This window comes from Carassius carassius, chromosome 16 (assembly GCF_963082965.1).
Source record: "Carassius carassius chromosome 16, fCarCar2.1, whole genome shotgun sequence".
Taxonomy (NCBI): Eukaryota; Metazoa; Chordata; class Actinopteri; order Cypriniformes; family Cyprinidae; genus Carassius; species Carassius carassius.
Genome location: NC_081770.1, coordinates 23,260,107 through 23,284,864, shown reverse-complemented (window position 1 = coordinate 23,284,864; position 24,758 = coordinate 23,260,107). Strand labels below are relative to the sequence as shown.

The window sequence follows — 24,758 nt, the reverse complement described above, 5'->3', positions numbered from 1 at the left end:
TAGTCCTCATTAAAAAGCCTACACATTGAGGGGAAACAAAAGAATATACAAAAACAAAATAATAGAGAATTGTGTGGAGAATTATTACAAAATGACAGATTTACCAGTGCACAAGGTTCATGGCAAATGATCTTGTTGTTTTAAACTCTAAACAGAATGCAAGAATCCTGGCAGATGGTCTATTTTGCATTAAATAAGAGCTTTTCGAGTGAAGTCATTGGACTGGAGTGGATGGAAGGCCATGATTGCATGAGGGTGAAAAGTACTGCGTAGCTGTAATTTGTCTGCTGTTCCTTATTAATATCCAATGTTATCATCCACTGCTAATTATTATTCAGACAGCATGCTTGATGGCCCCTCTCTCTTCAAGTCTTCACCAATCCCCTGTGGCCTCTTTGTATTGAGGATACAGAGAGTTGCGCCTCATTGGTGGGCATGTGAATGAGAGCATGCTAAGACTCAGAGAGCCACAGACAGACTGTAGACACTCTGGAGGATGCTTGAGTAAAACGCCGTGATCATGCCAGCTTGCCCACTATCACAATGACATCCAAGTATGGATATGGATCTTACTGTTTTGGGTTCAGTGTGGCTCAGATTAGTTGCATGTGTCTTGTTTCTTCTTCTACAGTGGACAGAAAGTAAGTAGCCCCAACCTGTTGCTTTATGCAGTCATGACATAATTGTTAGTACACTTGTTGGATGGTGTACTAATATCAAAGAGCACAGATTTAGACATAGGCCAACTATATTGTTATTTTTTTGTTGTTGTTTAAGTTCATTTTGACCTGCAACTTGTACACAGTGTTCGTTCAGGTGATTTGTTTTAAAATGTAAGAAATTTTTCCAAACACTTAATGATGGTTTTTACTTTTTTGTGAGTGCGTATATTTACTAAATTAAAATGGAGAAAGCCTATCTGATAGGGCTTCGCATCGGCTGCACATGAGTGTGGTCAGAGGTATCATAACCCTGAACGCATTAGCCGCAGTGGCACTCAAGAACATAAAAGGCTTAGCATCAAAGACACTTAAAAACAGAACTGTGCTTTTCATTTTCTAGACACTAGTTGCATTTAAAAGGATTGGGGTTTGCTTTCATCACAGGTGAAAATGGCATTTAAATGTGTGCATTTTTACCATAGTATAGAATTTGAGTTTGATGCAGTAGAATTGTAGAGTGCTGATTATATTGAACATATGATTTGACGTCCTCATGTTTTGGAGGTGAATGTGGGGTCATGCTGAGCACTGGTCTAGACTTCCTATAAGCTGATCTTACTGAAATCCTCCCAAAACAGATAATTTGGGTCCCAACTGGTGAACAAGTAAAAATATAGAGATTTGATTTGAAAGTAAAAGAAGTGTTGTGCATGTTAACATGCTCAAACGCCACTGACTACATGGCTTTTGATACTTTTTGATGCAATAAACCAACATATCAGTAAATATCTATAAGCATTTCTTCTTTACGGCCCCTGAATGTGAACAAGAGGCAATCCTGATAACAACATTGCCAAATTGTGCTCATGATTGCTTGCACGATTAGCCTTTGTCTCAATGCACAGTCTGTTATAAAAAGACATTGCAGACTGCAGTTTGAATGGGGTTTCTAGACTCCCCTTAAATGACTGACTTATGTCTATGGCCAGTAACCATAGCAACCTCTTCTAAAGGAAAGCTGGAAGTGTGGAATGGGTTGCTATGGGGACAGAATGTGATGCTTTGTTGAGACTCCAAAGTTTGCAAACGTCCTTGCACTATGAGCACCGTGAATAGGGCAGTCACAGAGGTTAAGACATTTTTTGGATAGATAAGAGGCCATTGTTTTCTCTGGCATTTCCGAGAATGACCAGCTGAATTCAGGAAGGAGGCTTTATTTATGTGCTTTATCTAAAGGCGCAGACCTTGCGGTGTGTAGGCGTGTGACCAGTCAGGTGTAGGCTATGCATTAACTGAGGGGCCATTTACACGATAACATTTTCAGCCAAAAATGGGGAACTTTTTATGCGTTTTGAAAGTTCAGTTTCACATCAACGTCGTTTTGAAAATTGTTGAAAAAAATGTTTTGCAAGGTTTTGAAAACGGCACCAATATGGAATTCTTTGAAAATGGTGACGTCATACGTGTGCATAGGTATGTAGCCTTTGTTAGGTATGTTAGGTATGTAGACGTGCACAGTACGTGTCGATTTTAAAGGCAAGTGTGAACAAAAACATACACAACAATGGCAGAGTACATGGTAGTTTTGTTGACTAACGCTTCTTCAGCAAAGTGTGGATTTACTTCACCAATATCACAACCAACAGCGGAGACGCATCATATACAGTATAACATATAATTGTCTTTTCCCTACAGGTACTGTTTACTAACAAGGTGGCAGAGCCAACTACTGACCTGGCATACATAGTACAGGGTTGTTGGCCGTTTTTGTGAAAGTAGCCTGACACTGAGGTGGAAGTATTTAACATTTTTTAATGTTAAATACTTGTTCATAACTTTAAGTGGTAAGACTTTTGTAAGAATTTGTGGGCGCAACTGGTTTAGCCGTTTAAACTCTGCCCCTTTCTTGCAATCATCTGTAGACTCACATTCAGATCTACCTCAGTCAATAACCAGTAGTTTGAACCAAGCCCTCGGAGTACTTTTTTTTTGTGTGTGTGTGTGTTTTTTTTTGATCATTTATTATATACAGACGTACAGTTTATCACAATATGGAAGGAAAGATCTGTTGCAACTCAATTAGGTAACTATGCTGCAGTTCCAAAAGATAAACATAATTCACCCTAAAATGACAATTCTGCTATTAATTACTCACTCTCAAGTCGTTCCAACCAAGTAAGACCTTTGCTCATCTTTGAAACACGAATGAAGATATTTTTATTAAATCCAAGACCTTTCCGACCCTCCATAGACATTTTTGTATGCAAAGAAAAACAAACTTTATTCTACAATTTATTCTCTTCCATATCGGTCTTCAACGCCTGTTCACAACAGTACTATTCTCATAGCTTCATAACTTTACAATTGAACCACTGATGTCACATGGACTACTTTAACAATATCCTTACTACCTTTTTGGGCCTTGAATGTGTGTTGCGTTGCTGTCTATGGGTCAGAAAGCTCTCGGATTTTATCAGAAATATCTTAAATTCCGAAGATGAACAAAGGTCTTGCGGGTTTGGAACGACATGAGGGTGAGTAATTAATAACAGAAATTTTATTTTGGGGTGAACTATGCCTTTCAGCAGACTAAATGATTGGATAAATCCTGCATACATCACTATATAAAAATCTGTTATTTCACCAGATCGTGTTTCATTCAGAAAAATAAGAGGCCACAAAAGATGTAGTGACAAATATTCACTGATTAAGGATGCCAGTGATGCATTCATACCATGTAAATCAATAATAATGTGATAATGACCCAATTTATGTTTTGTCAATGTACTGTAGTGTGTAGACATCAAGTAAATAGTTGTTATGCTATGCAAAGCAATATCTGTCTGCAAACATGTTTATTTAGCACGCTCTGGATAATTTCGTATCTAACTTTTGTGGCTAGAGAAAGTTGTTTGTAAAATTGTGTATATTGAAATGCACACTAAAATATACTGTAAAAAAGACACACTTTTCAGATTTTTTATAGACCCTATTTTGAGACGGTAATTTTATAATGAAAGCAAATGAATTGACATATATAAATATATTAATACAAGCAATACTATGCCCTGCTCTGCTCTTAAAGAGGTCTGGCAAACATCGCTATCCTTACTAGGTAGGTTGCAGTCATATAAAGTGCATGATCTGATTTGGGGTGCTCAAAGCTCATATAATCACAATTATAAATACAATACTCCACAATCACAAAATAATTACAACATTGCCTCATAGTCAATGAAAAGAATCAGGTTTCTTCTATGGTAGGTTTAAACATTTAATCTCTGTTTGCAACAGTTCAGTAAATACAATGATTTAGGGAATGAAACTGATAAATATCTTCTCAAATGTGAAGATATTTCAAGTGACACCATGACAGAATGGCCATCACACAATATTCAGATGGGTTGAGCACAAGACAAGCCTAAGGCTCCATTACCTGATGTTTGATTGGTTCTGAAGTCCAGTTGGCTCAGTACATGATTCATCTAATGCTTATTGGTCTTTTGTTCCAGTTCGTATGTTGTCTTTTTGAAGAGCATTATACAAGGACAGCAAGACACAAAATATGCAACTACGGTCCTGAAATCTTCTTGTTAAGTGTCATGCTTTAAAGGGTAGCACCTCGATCAAAATCCATTTAAAGACAGGAGAGTTCCCCGAGAGATGCTTAGCACTTGTTGGCCCTTTTGCCTTCTGTCTGCGGTCCAGCTCACCCCTAAACCATCTCGATTGGGTTCAGGTCCGGTGACTGTGGAGGCCAGGTCATCTGGCACAGCACCCCATCACTCTCCTTCTTGGTCAAATAGCCCTTGATGCCTTCAGTGTGACTCTACAATTTTCATATTCATGAAAATAAAGAAAACTCTTTGAATGAGAAGGTGTGTCCAAACTTTTGGTCTGTACTGTACTTTCGCTAGCAAACAACTGCAGGGGAAAATTCAAGGCGATGTGTGCAATTTCTGTGCCTGCAGAAATACGTTTATATTGTCAATTTTAAACTTCTTGATTTGTAGTGCATAAAATATAGTTATTAAGCTTCTGAAATCTCATACAATCACAGAAAATAGCTTATTTCCATAATGCAAAAAAGGTGGATACTTATGGCGGCAAACTTTAAGGGGAAAGAAAGGAAGTGTACAAATTTAACACCGTTAGCATTAGGCTGTTGATACACGGGGCAATTATAAGCAATATTGCTGGGTTATTGTTGGCATCAACGGGCAACCAGGTGAGACACATAGGGACCACGACCGATTTAAAGTATCCATACAGAAAAGTTACCCCGTGTATCATTAGCCGTAGGCACGTTTCTGTTATTGCATTTTGTCCCAGGTACATTAGGGAAGCAGGGAAAACTTTAAACACATGTATAAGTGTCTTGTTTTGTTTTATTCATAACTCTTTGTAGATTTAACACTACTCAAGACCTCAACACTCTGCCTGGATGAGCCTTGCCAAAACAGGGCAGAGTGCAGGGAAGCCCCATCTGACTTCCTGTGCCAGTGTAAGTCGCCTGCGCCAGTCCTGCCCAGCACGCGTTGTGATTCTTCCAGTGCACCCTGCCAACTGTCCATCTGCCAGGACAATGCGACTTGTCAGCCCACCGGTGCCCACCCGGGGGAACTAGTTTGCCAGTGTGAGCCCGGCTTGTTGGGGCAGGAATGTCATAGCAGTGCCCAGCTCTGTGCTCAGGGGCTGTGTGGGGACACACCCCAATGTCTGGCAGTGCAAGACAGGAGCCCGGGTTACGCATGCATCTGTCTAGAGGGTTACACTGGGAGTTCTTGCGAGAAAAAGGTGGACCACTGCTCCCCTAACCCCTGCCGCAACCGTGCCATCTGCCGCAGCAGAAGGGACGGTCCCACCTGCTTCTGTGTGCCGGGATTCCAGGGTAAACACTGCGAGATCGAGGTGAATGAATGCGTGTCGGGGCCCTGCAGGAACGGAGCCACCTGTCTGGACAAGATCGGGCACTTCATCTGTCTCTGCAGGCTTGGATACACGGGTAAGTGAAGGGAGGGAGGGTCAGATGCACTGTAAGACTGACATGTGGGATGTCTCGAGTAGTGCCAAATGCAGCCACTGCCATCTTGTGGCTAAATCATGGTATTACAGCCTGAAATGCAAACCCTGGAGAACATCCTAAGGTTCTTTCTTGGAAGAGTGTTGACATTTGCTTTTAAAAATGCAAAGATCTCATTTAATATAACTTATTAAAGAAGCTATCAAGTTTAAACTTGTTTAAATCCTAAATATATATATTTTTTTCTTTGATGATATAATGAGTAAGGGAGAATGGGGTTAGTTTGCTACCCTAGTGAATATTTCTCAGGGTGGGTTTATTTTTTTAAGCCAATTTCTGGTTAGACACCTACCTTAAAGACTATACTACAGTCATGCTATTAAACTTTTTCATCTTTATTTATTTTTAATTTTTTCAGGAATAAAATGTACTGTTTATTGCACACATGTAGTGTAGTCCCAATGGAAACTTGATATTTACTGACATTTATTTGAGAATGTTGTAATTAAACAATAATAAAATAAGTATAAGTATTACTTTATTACTTATAATAAAATAAGTAATAAAATAAGTTTACAGTACTGAGTAATATTAAAGAAACAGTTCACCCCAAAAATGAAAAATCTTTCTTAATTTACTCATCCTCGTGTCGTTCCAAACCTGTATGAATTTCTTCTTCTGCTGAACACAAAATAAGATATTTTGAAGAATGTGGGGAAACAAACAGGTAGCCATTGACTTCCACAGAATGGAAAAAAATTAATATTATGGAAGTCAGTGGTACTTACTTTTAGGGTTTGGTTTAGGTTTAATTGCTTTTAATTATGCATGATTTACTGTTATTACTATAGAACATACATGTAAACTGTGACTGTCTTGTCAAAATTCAGTGTTACTCTAAATAATTATTAAAATATAATATATGAGTTTTAGTTTGGAGAACAGAATTCACCCCAAAAAATTAAAATGTGACTAGGACTATAGAACTAGGACTTTGAAACTGAAATCAAGTGTTGTTTTATTGAACTTTTGACAACTTCCGTGTGTGACGACAAGCCCCAGTCTCTTAGAACTTACATGATGTGAAAATTCACACTTCAGATCTGATTGCAAAACATTTTTGATCAAGTGAAGGAAAAGCTGTGGGCAGCATATCAATAACCCTAAAGACTGATTGGGAGCTTCCAGTTACAGTCTGTAACTCATCCAGTTTGATCCAGGATGAGGCCTGTCCAGATGGCATGTGTAATAAGCCATGCAGAGATCTCGACAAAAAGCGGATTGGCATCTTTGCACTCAACACCGCTGTCTCTGATGTTCCAGGCAGCAGCTGTGAGGTTCAGATTGATGAGTGTCAATCACAGCCCTGTCTCCACGCCGGCAGTTGCCATGACCACATCAATGGCTTCTCGTGTACCTGCCTGGCGGGCTTCCAGGGCGAGCGCTGTGAAACCAACATAGATGAATGCAGTGCCCAGCCATGCCAAAATGGGGCTCTGTGTGTGGATGAAATAAACAGGTACAATACATTTCCATCCATATGAGGACACAGCATGTTTTTCATTTAATCTATTCTAAAATCATACCCGAAATGAAATAACATATGCACCTTTATTTTGGAATAATCTTGTAGCTACCTCTGTGACTGCTCACAAACTAACTATACTGGTGTTCACTGTGAGATCCCACCTCCTCCCTGCTGGTCTCAACCCTGCCTCAACGGCGCCGTCTGTGAGGATGAAAATGGGAACTACACCTGCAGTTGCTGGCCAGGTGACTCACATGGGGTTGATTTGTGTGAACTGGAATATATTAAAATCAATAGATTGAATTTAGAATGAAGTATGGCGATCTACAATGTAGATGTAATACTTATTGGTTTATTTTAGGAATCAAGGTTTTAAATGATTTAGGCAAATTAGGACAATAAACTTCCTTAGGTTGTCACGCTTGTCTGTGTACCAGGGTTTGAGGGTCGTAACTGTGAGACAGACGTTGGTGAGTGTAATAGCAGTCCCTGTGTGAATGAAGGCACTTGCATTGAGCTCTCTTGGAAGACACTTTATGGCACTGAGCCCTTGTTTCCTACTCGATACAACCCCAGGCATGCTTCCGGCTTCATCTGCAAGTGTCCACCGGGATTTTCAGGTATCTGCCCCATTAAAGGGGTCATATGATGTTGCTAAAAAGAACATTATTATGTCTATTTGGTGTAATTAAATGTGTTTATTCTGTTTAAGGTTAAAAAAAAACTAATTATTTTTCACATTCTGTACATTATTGTTGCTCCTCTATGCCCCGCCTTTCTGAAACAAATCGATTTTTACAAAGCTCGTCGTTCTGAAAAGCGAGGTGTGCTCTGATTGGCCAGCTATCCAGTGCGTTGTGTTTGGCCGAATGCCTCAAGCGTGTGACCGAAATGCTATGCCCCTTACCATACTGTGATGCCATATCCTGGCACGACTGGACAAACCCAATAAAGCCCATTCCAAACTAGGCATTTGTTGCTTCCAGTGTAAATACAGCTTAACCACTGCTTTCGAGTAGTTTCGCTTGCACAACGAAAAACACAGCATCTCTACGACATGGCAGCGGCAACAACAATACTACAGCGAGAATCAAAGTTACGCTTTTTTTCTTTGTGTAAACATTTGGACAGTGTTAAGCAAATCTTCGCACACAGTGACGTAGACGTGGGGGCGTGTTTAAACAAGATGTTTTAGGAGATCGTGGATGAGTCTTAACTTTTAGAAAGAATATCTCTTGGGGTTTGAGACTTTAGTCTTTGCAATTTGAGGGATCTTATCTATGCACGAACATCTTGTAACACTCAAAAGAGAAAGGAAAACTTGAAAACGTATCATATGAGCCCTTTAAATTAAAAGATCAAGACAAATTTCTGTTTTTTCAGAGGTTTGTGTTAGTGCCACTCATGTATCTAAGGACATTTTCTTATACAACGGTTTTTGAAAAAAAAAAAAAATTAAAATAAAGAAGGGGTAAAAAAAACAAAAAAAAAAAAAAAAAAAACAGGACTGCCTAAAGAAGATCAACAGATCCTGTAAAGGCTCTAAAGTCTCTAACCTCTAAAATCTATAACCGATGGAAAACTGAGTCAGAATCTGTTTTTAATGCCTGGTTAAATTCTTAGCAAAATGTTGCCTATAATGAGCATATAATAAACATCATCAGGATTTTGCAACTGTAAATCAGAATGGTCTTGGGATTCTGTCCTGTTTGCATAATCAAAACCAAATCATCCATTATACAACACATTATTTAAACACAAATTCAATCTTTGTTAAACATTTATTTGTAAGGAACTTAATTCCACTCTGGGCTCTCCTCTTTCAGGTACCCTGTGCGAGCAAAATACCACTGCTTGTACCACCAATCCGTGTCATAATGGAGCCATATGCGAGGACTTCCTGGCCAGCTACAAGTGCATCTGCCTGTCTGAAAGCCAAGATGGAATTCTCTATGGTGGCCGCAACTGTAGTGAGCCCCTGGTGGGCTGCAAGGGTCACGAGTGCCAAAACGGGGCAGCCTGCATGCCATTCCTGAGCGAAGGTGTAAATGGCTACAGTTGCATCTGTCAGCCTGGCTACATCGGCTCTTACTGCCAGACGGCCACAGTATTCTCCTTCGAGAAAAATGGAGGATTCCTGCACCTGCAGACCCCACTGCTGGGTGCAGAAACATACTTTAATATCACGCTAAGCTTTCGCACGGTGCTGAAGAACACATTGCTCTTTCAGAGGGGCAGCGAAGGGGTCACCCTCAGCCTGGAGATACGGGAGACACACCTGCTTCTTGATCTTAGGAGTGACCCTCAGCCAAACGCAACCAGCTGGACTCTGATACTGCCTCAGGATGTATCTGATGGCGAATGGCACTCTGTAAAGGCTGTGCTTGGAGTAGGCACCCTGCTGCTACAACTACTGGAGCCATGCCAGGATGGAGATAACTGTAGTGCAACAGCCCAAGTAGAGACTGGTGCCCTTGAGCTGGAGTCAGCCCTGCAAAGCACCTATGTTGGAAGATCAACTGAGGGAGGGGCCTCTGGCTCATTCATAGGCTGCATGAGGGACTTGTTTGTGGACTCACAGCTGATGGTACCAGAGGAATGGTTGAGCAGCTCAGTGGTGAATGTCAAGCAAGGCTGCAACCATAATGACCGATGCCTTTCTGGTCCATGCAAGAACTTTGGAGAGTGTGTTAACCTTTGGCTAGGTTACGAGTGCTTATGTCTGCGACCATATGTAGGTCAAAACTGTGCTGAGGGTAAGAGTACCAAAGAACTGAACTTCCATATAACATGACAACATTGGAAATATCAACTGTGGTGTTGTGAATAGGCTGTCTATTTTAGCACAATAGAGATACGCCGTAGATGCTTCTACTGTAGACACGTTGATAGCCTTGCGATAAATGTAGAAGATCACAGGATAAACCTTGGGAGATGCTTTATGTTTCCTCTAAGGGTCCAAGTTGCAATAGTAAAGCTAGAATAGTTCTAGAAACCCTTTAAGAGTTGTATGTCTTCTCTTTCTCATACAGAGTACTTTACTGCTAGATTTGGCCAGGAAGACTCTGCAAGCTATGCTGTCTTCACCATCACCGACCAACTGGAATCAGATAAGCTCTATCTGTCCATGTTCTTGCGTACACGGAAGGAGTCTGGTCTTTTGGTGCTGTTTGCCAACAGCACCGCTGAGTACTTGAAGATGTGGCTGGAAAAGGGAAAATTCATGGTGCAAGTCAACAACTTGAAGACTTTAATGGGTAAAAGTGAGGTTAATAATGGTGAGATCCATTTTGTCGGCATCACCATTAAGGATGGTATGATGACTCTGCAGGAGTCAGATCATGAATTCACAGCAACAGATGTTCAACCTGTTTCACTTCAGCTTGAGGATGTGATATATGTTGGAGGACTGCTTGATGAGTGTGATACATCTGCTTTTGGTGGTTATTTTAAAGGGTGCTTACAAGACTTGCAGCTCAATGAGAGGAAGCTAGAATTTTTCCCACTTGATGTTTCTGTGATGTCATACAGACCTGAACGCATGGTTGAAGTTACCCCCGGCTGCACCAGTGATGACTCTTGCTCTGTAAGTTACAACAGATCTGGCAGATATTTGTACAAAACCTTGTTATCTCAATTGGCCTAGACTGAAGTTTACATATATGACTTTGGTCATGTTAATCAAGAAACTAATCACAAACTAGTTTCTTTTTTTTTTTTATCCAATTTGATTCACTAATCCAATAAATGTATTATCAGTTAAAGATTTTCCTGAGTATTCAAACACTTTATAATTGATCATGTATAAATTGGTGTGTTGACTAGAAATATCATCATTTGATAGTATTTTTGAACATATGGTTTCCTGAAATACAGTAGGATTGAATTTGGTTAGCCGCTTGACAGTAGTTTTAAACAGTGGGGAAAAGCTTTCCAAGGCACAAGCTGTTTTAATTCCATCTTACTACTTCTAAATCTTTTCTTATTGTTAATACAATATATATTTTATAAAAATTCAGTGGATCATTTATTTGACAGTTTTGCATTTGTATTTTTTTTTGTCTTTCCATTCCAGAAAAATCCTTGCCAGAATGGTGGAATGTGTTTCCCTCTATGGGATGACTTCACATGCAACTGCCCACCCAGCACAGAAGGGCAGCACTGTGAGGAGGTGAGATGGTGCGATTTTACCCCCTGCCCACCACAAGCAACATGCCGGACCCTCAACCAGGGCTATGAATGTGAGTATTTTTGAACATCTGAAATCAGAAGTCACAGTAGTCAAAAATCATTCAATTCTGGTTTGAATATGAAGTCAAAATTAATGGATTGCATAATATAAAATGCAGTCTTTTGGATTAATTAACTTCCAGATTTAAGTTGTAGACTAGACTCAGGAAAGAGACTTGTTAAGAGCATTTAGCAGACTTTAACTAAGATTGTTTTATGAATGAGTCTTAATCCCTGAGGTTTAACATAAACTATGTTTGCTTTTATTTTATCTAGGCATTTCAAATGTGACTTTTCAAGACAATACCACTCTTGTATACAATGGGAATGGTTTGATCTCCCGTCACCTGACCAGCATTGTATTCAGTATCCGAACACGTAAACACAATGCAGCAGTGTTACATGCGGAGAGTGGGTCTGACTTTGTGACGGTATCCATTCAAGATGGCTTTCTGGTGCTAGAGCTTCTTAGTGGACCTTCTTCTTCATCATCTTTGTCACTGGTAACACTACGCAGCCCAAGACCAATGGCTGATGGAGAGTGGCATCCAGTAGAGCTGTTAATGGCTAATCCTTGGGCTAACAACTCCCAGTGGATCATGGTCCCTCTTGATGACAAGGATGAACCTACTATATCTGACACCATGTCCGGAAATCTAGACTTCCTCCGAGAAGGCGTTGATATCCTTCTAGGAGGACTTGGCCCAGAGTCTGACTGGAATCTGATTGGTTGTCTGAGTACTGTTGAGATTGGTGGTATTGTGCTCCCGTATTATGGTCCTGCCGAGGTTAGATTCCCACGTGCACAGGAAGAGAAGTTCAATAAGGTATCGGAGGAACCTGTCCAAACTGGCTGTGTTGGTGAGGTGGTGTGTGAACCCAACCCCTGCCTGCATGGAGGAATCTGTGATGACCGCTTCAACCTTTTCCAATGCTTCTGTCTACCTGGCTGGGGCGGTGATCGCTGCGAACTGAATACAAACACCTGTGCCTCCAACCCCTGTCAACACGGATACTGCAGTGTGCAGGACCTTTCATACATCTGCACATGTGAGAGTGGCTTCACCGGCACCAACTGTGAGGTGAAAGAGGATGTTTGTGCCAGTCACAAGTGTGCTAATGGTGGGACCTGCTTGCGTGGCTTCAACAGCTATTCCTGCCTCTGTCCCGACAGGTTTACTGGGCCGTATTGCAAGTGAGTCTATTCTAATTTGTGTCATGGAGTTGACTTGTTCATTACTACTATTGGTCATGCTTGGGTTTAGGGATTTGTGTTTAGGGATTTGTGCAAACCTCTAAATAAGAGTTCCTTAAATCTACTCAAGTCCTAATCAAAGTAGCCCTCCTTTGATTAGGGCTTGAGCAGATTTAAGGAACCCTAATTTAGAGGATTCGAACTAAACTATTCAAGACAGTGGGCCTCCAGGACTGAAGTTTCCCAGCCCTGCTCCACAGGGTGGTGGCCCTCCAGTGTCAGATTTGTGGAATTCTGTCCTTAGTATTAAACATTGTCTTGTAACTTGTTCCATCTTTACCCTGTTGTGATAGAAACGTAAGTGATCCCTCAAAGTTTGCAGTTGCTTGTCAAAGCACTTGGACTTTGTGGGTGGGTGATTAAACAGGTGAAATAGTTCTTAGGTTTACCCTAAAAGAGAAAACCTAGGCATGTCTAGGGACTAAAATAGCTTTGAGAAATGAAGGTTGTCTCTTCTGCCTAGTAAACTACCACCGAAACCACCATAGCATTGTGGTGGTGAATTTTGCCAAGAAAGCACTGCTTTCTTCAATGTAAGAATCTAGTTAACTGAGTTGGTTTATGAGTTACCGTCTAACTTTAGCAGATTTTGTGGAGGCTGTGTGCATCCCAAAACCTGATTTAATGCTTCAACACCAAGGCAATTCACAGATACGTCTGCAAGGAATAGCGTTTGTCCCTTCTGCAAAACATTGAACCAAGTCAAAAAGAGACTTGCCTTAGATATGAAATCAACCTAATGTTAAAAAGCCATAACTCAAGAAGTTACTCCACTTTTCAAAGAAAAGAGAATGCAAAACAGAACGTTAGACTTTGTAGATAGAAACGGGCCACAAACCTCATACAATGATTCCCATCAAAATAAGAAAGCAACTTGAATGAATCAAGACCCCTAAGAGACTGATTTGTTATAAAGGTAATGCAAATCATATAATTGCTTTTATGAGGTTGTTTATGCTAGCGTGACTGCAGAGACGTGCCTGTTGCCATACGTGTCATTTGAAAGCAGTAATGGTAATAATAGTCTCTGCTGAGAGTGCCCATCCTCCAGTAGTTGCGTTAGGCCTTCAGGGTGGCATCTAAGGCAAGTCTGCAGCCATTTATCTCATAAACATGTTTTGTTGCCAGACTGCTTCATAGCACTCCTTTGAAACTGCCTTGCAGGCAGCCGGGAGACATAATAGATCTATCTTTTCCCCACTGCAGAGTTAGAGAGATCTTTGGTGTAAAGTTTCTGTTTAAAAAAAAAAGACTGACGCTTGCTGTTTGTTTGTCTCTTTCCTCACAACAGCACTCAGATTGAAGAGGCTCCGTGGTACGTAGTTGTCAGGAGCGTGTAAGTGCCGTTTTACTGTTGACTTGTTTTTAGATTTATCCTCTTTTTTTATATATCCTTCCTTTATTTGTTCTCTCCTTCCAGCCTTGTACTTCCTTTTTACTATCGACCACCCTTTTCTTGCCATGCTTGCTTTCCTCATTTCCTTCCTTCATTCACTTTTTTTTCTTCCTTTATCCTTCCTACTTTAATTTCCTTTTGATCTCTTTTTTCTTCTTTCTTTCTTGCCTTGCCTTTCTTCCCTCCTTACCACTTCTTTCCTGTTATCCCTTGTTTCTTGTCTCTTTCCTTGTCCTTGTTCCTTGTCTTTTTCTTTCCTCTCCCTTGCTATCTTTTGTTCTCTCCATATTTTTTTCCTTCCTACTTCTTCTTTTCCTACTTTGCCATATTTTACTTTCTCTCCATACATTTTTCTTTTCTCTTTCTTCCTACTTCCTTTATTTTACTTTTTCTCCATATCTGTCTTTCTTTTCTTTTTCTTTCTTCCTACTTCCTTCCTTCCTATCTCCATCAATTTCTTTCATTCCTCCTTGCTTTCTTTTATTTTCTATCCATATCTTTCGTTCCCTTTCTTCCTTTCTACTTCCTTTATTCCTTTCTTTCTATCTTTCTTTTATTATTATTTCTTTTCCAACAATTTCACATAGTCTTTGTAAAGTAAAAGAAAACCACAATTCAAACTCTTTATTTGTCATATCATATCTTGGTCCATACAGAATAACAATAGCAGATTCTTCATATTAGCTGTATGTTAATCCACATATAAGGCGTCGGTTTATTGAATTCTCTTTGTCTTGAGGTCAGAGGTCCATTCACATGCTAATGTCATTATTCTAATAGTGGGCTAATCCTCTTTTATGCGGGACAAAGCAGCGGGGGGTTGTAGGTAGTAGCCCCTTACATGGCTCTCAAAAGGAGAGGATGGATTCTTCATCATCTGTTATGTTGCTTTCTTTCCCATCATCCTCCCCATCCCCAGACTGCCCAAGCTCCCGGTGTCCATCTGTGGTGATGAACAGCAGAACTACACATGTTTCAATGGGGGGAACTGTTCTGACACCAACATGATGTGTGACTGCTTCCCTGGGTTTTCGGGTCACTGGTGATTATTCCTTCTTTATTCTTATTCTTTCTTTGTTCACAAGTTCCCATATGCTAATGAATTTTCAGGGTAGTAATTATGCCATACTATTAACCAGTTTTAGAATGCATGGAATTTTCATATTTAGAACCAAATAGTAACAACAACAGTAGCCGTAATATTTAAGTTATGAATAATAAGGTTTGTTTTCACTATACATTTATCACTTAGGTGTGAAATAGATCTTGATGAATGTAGATCCAACCCTTGCTTGAATGGTGGCTACTGCCAGAACATGGTCAACAAGTTCCAGTGTGTCTGTGAAATGACCTTCGCCGGCGAGACCTGCGAAGTCGACGTAAGCGACATTTACTTTTACATGGCCGCTTTGTTTTGGCAAAACCTCTTCCAATTTCTCTCCTACGTCATTCTTTGCTCAGACAATGAACCAGAGGTGGACTGGGGTGACAATGAGTAAACAGATCTTTGGTGGAGGCTAGGAAACGAGCTAGTGTAATTGCTTTCTACACAGGTTTATTAAACTGGAATGGAATACTGCCTCGGAGGACCTTGAATTAGAGCTGTAACCGGGCTTTAAAAGTTAGGCCCGACAGGACCCGAGCCCGACAGGTTTCGGCCCGAGCCCGACAAGTACATTTTGATCGACAGCTTTTTAAAAGCCCGAACCCGTTTACAGCCCGACATTATTCAAATGTGCACACGCACACAGCTCTTTTGCCTTTGTCAAAAATGAGTCATTTATTCATGTTTTAACATAATTTATTAATAACTAACGTAGACTACACCACTTGGAAGTTGGAATAAAGAAATAAAATAAGTCCTCTTTGATATCTCAGCACTCTAAATAGACATAGGCTCATTTAGCCTATAAATAGACCAACGCACCAATAAAAACGAGTCTTTTTTAACAAATTAAATTAAGATAAATTTTAAATTAAGATGGGTATTTGGCAATAACGAAATTAAGATAAAGGCTTCTGATTTGCCTCGCCACTAGCAGCTGACATTTAATAAAAGAATAATGCCAACATTAGCGTAAATACTCTGTCCACATTATGCATTTAAGACTCAATGAATATTTAGTTTTCATTAAAAAAAACTATTATTCACAGCGATTATGCTAAGCCTACATGTTTTTGGAAAATGATTGAAATCACTGTAGATGTCTTCAGCGCGTTCCTGCGCTCACTGATGGTGCGTCATTATTCACTCATTATTCTCATTATAAACACGGTCAAAACTTTTCCACACCTCAGACTTTGCTTTAGTTGCTGGTGCAACCAAAACGTAATCGACAGAGGCAAGCCTCCGTTACACCTACTCAGCATACATTTTCACATGTTTCTCGCGCTAATCGAAACACATCACATGACCGCTCGTTTACCTCGCAAACCGGAGCGCAAGCCCGAGCCCGCGTAAGATTATATAAATTAAGACCGAACCCGTCGGGTCCCGTCGGGTTCGGGCAAAGATCTTAAGCTCTACCTTGAATACGTTTTGCCCCCTTCCCGTTTTTATTTGTTATATTTGTCACACTTAAATATTTAGATCAAACTAATTTTTATATTACACAAAGTTAATGCAAGTAAATACAAAATGAAGTTTTTAAATGATGATTTCTTTAATTAAAAGAAAAAATCTGTCCAAACTTGCCTGGGCCTGCGTGAAAACGTAATTGCCACCTAAAACTGGTTGTGGCACCCTTTGCAGCAACAACTGCACTCAAGCGTTTGTGAAAACTGGCAATGAGTCTTTCACATCACTGTGGAGAAGTTTTGGCCCACTCTTTTTTGCAGAATTGTTTTAATTCAGCCAGATTGGAGGGTTTTTCGAGGAAGAAAGGACTGTTTAAGGTCATGCCACAGCATCTCAATCGGATGTCCAGACTTTGACTTGGCCACTCAAGAACCTTAACTCTGTTTTTCTTGAGCCATTCAGAGGTGGACTTACTGGTGTGTTTGGGATCATTGTCCTGGTGCAGAACCCAAGTGTGCTTGAGCTTGAGGTCAAAAACTGATGGCTGGACATTCCTAGGATTTTCCATGCAGAATTCATGTTTTCATCAATTATAGCAAGTCGTCCAGGTCCTGAAGCTGGAAATCAGCCCCAGACCATCACACAACCACCACCATGTTTGACTGTTGCTATGATGGTCTTTTTATGAAATGCTGTGTTGGTTTTATGCCACATGTAATGGGACACACACCTTACAAAAAGTCTTCTGCACATTAGTCCACAGAATATTTGCCCAAAAGTCTTAGGGATAACCAAGATATTTTTTGGGCAAATGTGAGACGAGCCTTTGTGTTTTTTTTGGTCAGCAGTGGCTTCTCCCATGGATGCCATTATTGCGCAGTCTCTTTCTTATTGTTGAATCATGAACTCTGACCTTAATTGAGGCAAGTGAGGTCTGCAGTTCTTTGGATATTGTTCAGGGTTCTTTCATGACCTCCTGGATGAATCGTTGTTGCGCTCTTGGAGTAGTTTTGTTAGGCCGGCCACTCCTGGGAAGGTTCACCACTGTTCCAAGTTTTCTCCATTTGTGTATAATGGCTCTGACCGTGGTTCGCTGGAGTCCCAAACTCTTAGAACTGGCTTTCTAACCCTTTCAATACTGATTCATGTCAACTATTTTTTTTTTTCATCTGTTCTTGAATTTCTTTAGATTGCAGTATGATCTGAATCTTTTAACTGTGACAAATATGCAAAACAAAAACAAAAAAACGGAAGGGGGCAAAAACCTTTTCACTGCACTGATATTTGAAATGAATAGTTATTTAAATGTAATTCAATTATTTATCAATGAAGTGAATGTATTTGTAAATGTGAATTTGTTAACCACAGACAATATTCTTTGTTGGTTTGGGAAAACCATTGGCAAGGGCTACGGTATTTAGATGATATGTCAGTGAAAACGCTTAGTGCCTTAAGATGATATGGTCTTTATAAATCCAGAAGTTCTTTTTTACTGTACTTTAATGCTACCCAATCAGAATCATAGACGAATTTTCAGGGGAAATTATTTTGAGACCACTTTGTATACTTTTTAAATTAAGCATTACATAGAGTTTATACATTTGTAATTTAATAAATAACCATTATTAAATTAATATCACATGATTTATACTTCTAATTATGATTATGAAATCAGGATTGGGATTAAATCGGAATGACTTTACTGAAATTATTGAATTAGATTTTAATACAACCACACGTTGTGTATTAGTTCAGCATTTTTGCAAATAATTTGATTACTTTTAAATTCCATTATTCATAATTCCAATTTGGTAACATCCTTGTAAATAAAGTGTTCTTTCAACACATAAAACCAAAGTTAATTTATTATATACAGAATATATAACAAATGTAGTTTGATTTTAAAAAGCATTAGCATTCATTTCCAACCCAACCCCAAAATGAGCACATAATAGATTTAGTTTATTTCTGTTTAGGGAAGAATAACATTTAATGTTTCATCTGTCATTTCTGTGTCATTTCATTTCATGGTTGTCCTTTCCATTTTCAGAACTGATATCTATTCACCAATATCACAGTACTGATCAACTCATTGTGTATCTTAAAAAATGAACTACTCTTCTGTAATTCTTTCTATATATTTTAAACCATCAATGTCACAATAGTTTAAAGTGTTCATCTGTCTGTTAGTGTTCATTGTGTCTCTCACATTCTGTCTTTAGATGACTGTGTTCAAATAAAACATTTCTCTCCATCCCATCCATCATCAGTCTGTTGTTTGTCCTTTGTCGGTTTTGTTTAGCTGTCTCTCTTCTGTCATTACACATCCAGAGACTGTGCCAGTGGCACATCATGCAGGTTTTGAAGAATGTTGCCACAGATTTTGAGAGACAGAGCCACTGAACTAGGGGCGGCAGACGCCATCAAAGACACAACAGTACTGTAAAACCCATGGCAGATGTGTTGAGTCAGCAACTTGTGTGTAATCCTGACACCACAGGATGTTGAGACCACGCAGAAGTATGTACTGTGCAAGTTTGAAACAAGTTGGAGAGTTTTTTCCAAATGCAACTTACAGTATTTCAGTTGCTGTGACAGCTCTACTCGGAGTTAAGGGTACATTGGATACACTGTTGATCACAGGGGAATCACATCGATTTGGTTTATAGTTCCCACTACATGGAATTAGATGCTACTAATACTATTTCAGTTCTTTAATCGCTTGGTTTCTTTTAGCCTTATTGTTTGACAAAATTATTATATTATATATATATATTTTTTTGAGGTTAATACTCTTACTTGATGTTTACCACTTGATGGTTTAGCCAATGCTTGGCTTAATTCAGGCCCTAAAAAACAGCTACTTTTACTTAAAAAAGGGATTGAAATGCATTTTTCAGATCTTTTTCTTGCCAAATATTTTCATAAATTGACCAAATGATATGTGACTGAGATGAATATATAACATCAGAACGCTTACCGTTATTGTGACTGAATGGGTAGAAAAGCCCAGATCAGTTTAATCTCCTCAAGATGTCCTTATATTCATCTTGTGAGCAGTGTGCAAGTTAAAGATAGCCCCATTTCAGTCTTTTAATCCTGTCTAACAGGATAGAGGAGGATGAGAGGATCTTATCGCACGCTAAGACACGTTACAGTGTCGCTCTCTGAGCTTTGCTGTTTTCTTAAGGACTTCACTAAGACTTCTGGGACTTTAGTTCATGTCTGTTAGTTTAGAAGCTATCTATGTTAGGGGTGGGCGATATGACCAAAATCGTAACTCACGATATTAGTATTTTTATTTCACGGCATGATATATAACACAGTTTAGTTATTTTTTTGATTTAAATAAGGTATTTATGAATCTTTTTTTGTTTTTGTTTTGATACCATAGAAATTTCTAAATTCTTGTCAACAGTGTCTATCTATCTATCTATCTATCTATCTATCTATCTATCGCATGCAAATATAGCAAAATAAGTTCTGATTGCATTTCAACAACTTGAAATCACTCTTAAGATGGACAGTAACGTAATGTGAGAATCCTTCCCAGAAGATTGTGAGCATCACAATCAGAGCAGTATTTTTCTGGAATAAAACAACAATGCTGTATATATTATAGTATAATATTATATTTTGCATGTTGCTGGAAAATAGGTAGGTGCACAAACACCTGCTCAGGTAGCCAAATGTCTTAGTCAGTTGTTTTATTGAACCAGTGCAACCATTTGCACGAACTGATTCACTGAAGTGAGTTCAAGTAAGAATCAGAGGTGATTCCTTGGAAAATAATTTTGAGAATACTTTTTATAAGTTTTTTTGTTTACCATTACATATAGAGTTGGCAAATTTGTATTACAATTAATATTAATTAATATAAGCTGAAAAATACTTCTAATAATGATTATAACATCAGATTTGGGATTCATTTGGAATGATTTGAAGGAATTTACTGAAATATTATGAAATATTGCAAATTCCATTCCATATTTCATAAGTCTAATGCAGTAACTAATTGAGAGCATCCAGAGAAATAAAGTGTTCTTTCAACACATAAAGCCAGTGTTTATTTATTATATATCACAAATTTAGTTTTAAAAAGCATTATCATTAATTTCTTGAAGGCACACAACCCAAAAATGACTTTTAGCATAGAATAGTATTCATGTGTCATTTCATTGCGATTTAATTTCATGATTTTCCTTTCCATTTTCATAACTTACTTATACTTATCAGTATCACAATACTGATAAACTTATTTTGTATCTAAAAAAAAGAAGAAGAAGAAAAAAGAATCTTCTGTAAGCCTTAAATTAATTAGTGAATTGTTCTATTGAACTAATGCATCCATTTGCATGAACTGATTCACTGAATTGATACTCGGATGTAAATCTGAATGTGCAAAGTTACAAAAATAGAGAAAAATGACATGAATGCTTCTTCGAGTTCATTAAAATCGAATGACAAATCTGAACTGACACATTATCACTATAAATATGTTTAATTCAAGAATTTACAAGCAATTTCTGAGTTAAAATTGTTTAAAAATAAATCCAAGATTTTTACCCAGAAAGTACATAAAGTTATAGTGCCGCTACTCCACAACATACCTATTTAGATGGATGGATAGATGGATAGATAGGTTCCTGTAGTGTTGTATCTGACATTTCAGGTGTTAGCAAAGGTATATAAAAAGAGGGTATTAGCTGCTAACTGGTTCACAAGGATAACTTTATCTAGGTTATTTTCAAATCATCGAAAAAAAATATTTCATACAGTTCTATTACTAATGCAATACGTTTAAAAAACTGAAAAATAGATCATTTATGCAGAGGCAAGGCGACAGGGAAGCAAGCACAGCTCTTGAGGGCTAGTGTTTTTGACTGCTGAAGCATAAATGTGTCTCAGTGTGAGGAATCTGTGGGTCTGTGGTTCTGCTCCACGTCTGCAGAGAAAGTTTGTGTCTTCAGAGTGACAGAATAGTGCTTGGCCAGCAGAAAGGCACAGCGGTGTTCTGCGTGAAATGCAACTCAGCAGTGCATCGCTGCAGGTCTGAGAAATGAGGGGGAAATATATCGGGAGAAGCTTATCGCAGTGACAGGGTCGTTTGTCTGCTGGAAAGTCTGGCTGTCTCTCTCTTTCCCGCTTTCTCTCACACACATAAAACATTGCCTTCAGAGCAGGTGATGAGCTCAGCTCAGAGTTTCTGTGGCCATGAGCTTCTTGCCTGTCTCTCTTGCTTCAACAGATGGAGCCGAGTGTTGGGAAGGGTTGGGTTGGATGATCTAATTTGGTCCTGAAGATTTGTCCATCTCCTCTACAGTATAAAGTTTGCGAGAAGCAGCATTTGGCGGTGTATACTGATTCTTGAATCTTGGCACTATACAATTATTTTTATAGCACAACTATGATGTACTAAAATAAAACAGTTTTCATATTTATAAAAAATAAATCACTATTAATGATATAACTCATTTGATTACTTCCGAAGGTTAAATTGTTAAGCCAGAAGGTGGCGACAGGTAAATGTTTAAATTATGAATGGTTTGGTCAAACGATTTGTTCAAAAACATTGATTCAATCAGAAACAAAACAAGTGACTCATTGAAGTTAGTCAAGAGATTTGTTCAAAAGTGTTTGATTCAGAAACAAAAGAATAAGAGTGAGTCACTGAATCACTCCTTTGACTGCTGCTTAGTGCAATATTTAGGCACATTCAGGAACAAAATAAACGAGTCAATGACTTATTCAGTCAACAGATTTGCTCAAAAAGACTGATTGAGTGATTCATGAAATAATTCATTCAACTGATCTGTTTAAAACACTGACTGATTCAGGAACGAAACAAAAAGTGAGTCATGGAATCATTCATTCAACCGAATCGCTCAAAATGCTTTTTCGGTAACAAAACAAGCGAGTCTCTAATTTAGTGAATTATTCAGTCTACTGATTTGTATAAAAAGAAAATCCTGATTTAATCAGGAGCTAAAAGTATGAGTAATTAAACAGATTCTTTCAAAACACTGACATATTCAAGAAAGTATGAGTATGAGCCACTGAATAATTCAGGCAACAGATTTGATTAATAATAGTGACTAATTCAGGAACCAAACAATGTTAGTGAGTCATTGAATCACTTATTCAACTGCTTTGTTCAATACTCAGGCTACGTCCACACGAAGCCAGAGCTTTCTCTACCCAATCTTTTTTTTTCTCGTCTCAAGAAATATCTACGTCCACACGAAACCGACACAAAACAATGTAGCATACATGCCAGACCAGCATGTGGCGCTGTAATAAAAACAGAGAAGAAGACTTGGACTATGCGCATAAACTTTGCGCGCGGTATACGAACGAACATGGAACAATACCTTTATTTATCTGTGTTAATGTTAGTAAATAAAAAGACAATTGTTCAGTGTTTGTTCATGTTTTTGTTGCTGCTACGTGATGTCGTGGTGTCTGAAAACGCAAATGCAGCATTTTCAAAATTTGCCACTATGGGACCCGGTTTCAAAAAATATTGGTTCACTTTCCCAAAACGACAGATCCGTGTGGACGAAATGCCTATACAATATAAAATATATGCATATGCAGCGAAACGCGTCTCCGTGTGGACAGGATCTCAGACACATTCAAAAACAAAACAGACTAATGAGTCATTGAATCATTCAGTCAACAGATTTGTTCAAAAACTCTGATTGCAGGAGCGAAACAATATGAGTGATTCATTAAATCATTCGTTCCACTAATCTGTTCAAAAACACTGACTGATTCAGGAACAAAACAAAAAGTGAGTTGTTGTATAATTCATTCAACCAGTTTGTGAAGTGGTTCCAAATTGTCATTGAATCGTTCGGTTCACTGATTTTTTTAGGAATGGAACAATATGAGTGAGACATCCAACAGATGGGTTCAAAACATGGACAAATTTAGGAACGTATAACTGAGTCATCCAATCAACTGATTTGCTCTAAAACACAGATTCAGAACATGAAATCGGTGTATTTAAAATGTGCTAAATATTAACTCGTCTTTTATCTCTTGCATAGGCTAAAAAGTAGAATGTTTTGTTAGTGAAAGAATTAATCTAAGCGTCAAGTTTGACTGTGGTGAAAATGTCAAGAGAGGTGGCAGATGGAGGGGGCAGGATTGGGATGTTAGGAGCAGATGCCTGTGCCAATCAGTCTAAAGAGAGTAACTCACCTTATGAAATACTTTCATAAGACTGAGCCAAGAGAATCTCAATGTGTGTATATGGAACATATTATACAACTTTATTCTTTTGGCACGTATTAAATTTAAGTGTATAAATTACAATACCATACATGTCTGCTCTTTTTTTTTTTTTAAATATGACTGTTATTGCTGACTCCACCCCCATCTTCCTTTCCTCCAGCTGAGTGCAGAGAACGTGTCGTCTGACCTGTTGCTATCCATCAGCTTGGTGTCTGTGGCTCTGTTGTTGGTTCTTTTTGGTGTGGCCACAGCTTTGGTCATCACGCTGAAACGACGGGCCACACGAGGCACTTACAGCCCCAGTCGACAGGAGAAGGAAGGTTCAAGGGTGGAGATGTGGAACATCGTGCAGCCTCCACCAATGGAGAGACTCATCTGAGCCAATCAACCAACAATTAGCCAATCACATTGTTCGTGGCTTCTTGGTTTTACGAAACGATAGAAAAAGACAATTTCATTCATTGATCATGTGGCAGCTATAGTCAGCTAGATAATAGTATTATAAATGATCATTTTGGTTGGACAATCACCCATTTATAACAATGTGATGAACACCTATTATTGGTATATACACCTTAGAAGAGCTTTAGGATTCATTGATTGGTAAATTGTGAAGCCTTCTTAATAACAGGTGCGTCAAGACAATGCTGCTCAACAATCACAGCTTCATCTGGTTTTACTGTGCACGTGTAAAAGTTTTTCCGAAGTGTGTAAAAGTCTCAGGATTGTTTTTCTTAAAATGTTGTCACTTTAGTTCTGTAATAATAATAATAAATAAATAAAAAATTACATATATTTTTTTTTCTCCATCAACATCAACACTTAAAGGTGCTCTAAGCGATGCAGGGAGTCATAACTTTTTGTTGAAGTTCGAATTGTTGTCAAACAAAACAAAGGCTAGCTAGAC

General features: G+C 38.7%; 1 protein-coding gene across 2 annotated transcripts; it reads left to right on the top strand.

The window, feature by feature from the left end:
• The first annotated feature begins 466 nt into the window (after positions 1 to 466).
• On the top strand, positions 467 to 24,511 carry LOC132159946 (protein crumbs homolog 1-like). 2 transcript variants are annotated; one of them, XM_059569626.1, is made up of 13 exons: positions 467 to 641; positions 5,071 to 5,667; positions 7,009 to 7,204; positions 7,319 to 7,458; positions 7,651 to 7,833; positions 9,040 to 9,969; positions 10,246 to 10,799; positions 11,289 to 11,454; positions 11,720 to 12,638; positions 13,990 to 14,034; positions 15,014 to 15,136; positions 15,347 to 15,473; positions 24,012 to 24,511. In XM_059569626.1, the coding sequence occupies exons 1-13, from the start codon at positions 557 to 559 to the stop codon at positions 24,228 to 24,230; spliced, it is 4,284 nt and encodes a 1,427-aa protein (XP_059425609.1). In that variant the 5' UTR covers positions 467 to 556; the 3' UTR covers positions 24,231 to 24,511. The 2 variants fall into 2 exon arrangements, with proteins under 2 accessions (XP_059425609.1, XP_059425610.1); XM_059569627.1 differs by lacking the exon at positions 7,651 to 7,833.
• Positions 24,512 to 24,758: the final 247 nt, after the last annotated feature.